The sequence below is a fragment of the Nothoprocta perdicaria genome, unplaced genomic scaffold (assembly GCF_003342845.1).
Source record: "Nothoprocta perdicaria isolate Ctin4 unplaced genomic scaffold, notPer1 scaffold_846, whole genome shotgun sequence".
Lineage (NCBI taxonomy): Eukaryota > Metazoa > Chordata > Aves > Tinamiformes > Tinamidae > Nothoprocta > Nothoprocta perdicaria.
In genome coordinates, this window is record NW_020456139.1 from 1 (window position 1) to 1,483 (window position 1,483).

General features: G+C 73.9%; 1 protein-coding gene across 1 annotated transcript in view; it reads right to left on the minus strand.

The window, feature by feature from the left end:
• Positions 1 to 673: 673 nt before the first annotated feature.
• NCAPH2 (non-SMC condensin II complex subunit H2) overlaps positions 674 to 1,483 on the minus strand; it is a gene marked incomplete at its 5' end in the record, with an annotated part of 12,001 nt that continues 11,191 nt past the window's right edge. The window contains 2 exons of the mRNA XM_026052197.1: positions 674 to 814; positions 1,304 to 1,453. Of these exons, the coding sequence (XP_025907982.1) occupies positions 674 to 814; positions 1,304 to 1,453 (291 nt within the window). The remainder of the gene's footprint in view (positions 815 to 1,303; positions 1,454 to 1,483) is intronic.

Genomic DNA, 1,483 nt, shown 5'->3' on the forward strand with positions numbered 1-1,483 from the left:
AGCTGCGCCGCGCCGCCCGCGCCTTCCGCGTCTACCACCGCGCCGGCGCCGCCGACGCCGACGGCGACTACCTGGTGGACCACAGCGTGCTCATCTACCTGCTCGGCCCCGACGGGCTCTGCCGCGACTACTACACGCGCGCCAAGAGCGCCGAGGACATCGCGCGCAGCGTGCGGCGCCACATGGAGAGCTACGAGCCGCTGCCGCCCGAGTGACGCCAATAAAGGCGGTGGCCGCGGCCGCCCCGTGTGCCCTGCGGCGGCGGGACCCCCCTGGCGCTGCAATGGGGGCTGCGGGGTGGGTGCAGCCCCTCCGCTGCAAGCAGCTCCTGGCACGCAAGGGAACAGAGCTGGTGGCACCCGGGCCGTGGGGGCAATTCCCACAGGGAAGGGGCGGGAAGCCCTGCAGGAGGCTGGCGCTGGCGGCACCCCGGGAAGGGGGACGTGGGGACACGGCCGAGCAGGGGGGCGGCGCTCTCTGATCCCAGGGCTCCTTTCCAAGCACCGTGATTCCCCAGCTCGGAAAACCCTGCGGGTGCCACCCAGCGGGTGGGCAGGTCCCCGGGGGATGTCCCAGTGTCACCCCCCTGCCAGGCCAGGGCCCTGGTGCCCCCAGAGGCCGAGGCGCAGGGTGGGCACGGCACCAGCAGCCGAGGGGGGCCGGGGGCGCAGGTTTATTGCGGGGGGACGGGGTCCGTGGGGCGCGCGGCGCCGCGGAACCGCTCGTGCGCCCGCTCCCGCGTCAGCAGCCGCAGCCGCATGGTGTCCACGGCCAGCGGCGGCTCCCGCGCCACCTCCACCGTGCGGTCGTTGGCCTGCGGGGGCGGCACGCGGCGGGCTCGCGCGGTGCACGGGGTGCACGGGGCATGCGGGGTGCACAGGGCATGCAAAGGGCTCATGGGGTGCATGGGGCACATGGGGTACACAAGGCACACAGGGCACACAGGGTACGTGAGGGGCTTGGGTGCATGGGGTGCACAAGGCACACGGGGTGCACAGGGCATGCGAGGGGCTGGTGGGGTGCACAGGGTGCACAAGGCACATGGGGTACACGGGGCACGCGAGGGGCTCTCCAGGTGCACAGGGCACTCAGGGTACATGGGGTGCACAGGGTGCACGAGGCACACAGGGTGCACAGGGCATGGCGAGGGGCTCGCGGGGTGCACGAGGGACTCATGGGGCGCACGGGGTGCACGAGGGGCTCACGGTGTACACGAGGGGCACACGGGGTGCACGGGGCACACAAGGGGCACACCGGGCACACAAGGGGCACACGGGGCACACCGGGCGCGCGGGGCACTCACCAGCTGCAGCGCGGCCAGCATGTAGCGGCACACGTCGAAGGGCGCGCGGCCGGCCACGAGGCTGCTGAAGGGGCGCCACTCGCCCAGCGCGCCCAGCGCCGCCGCCAGCTCGTCGCCGTAGCGGTGGATGTCAAAGGCGGCGCGCTCGTCCTGCGGCGGCGCGCGGCTCCGTGGGCACCG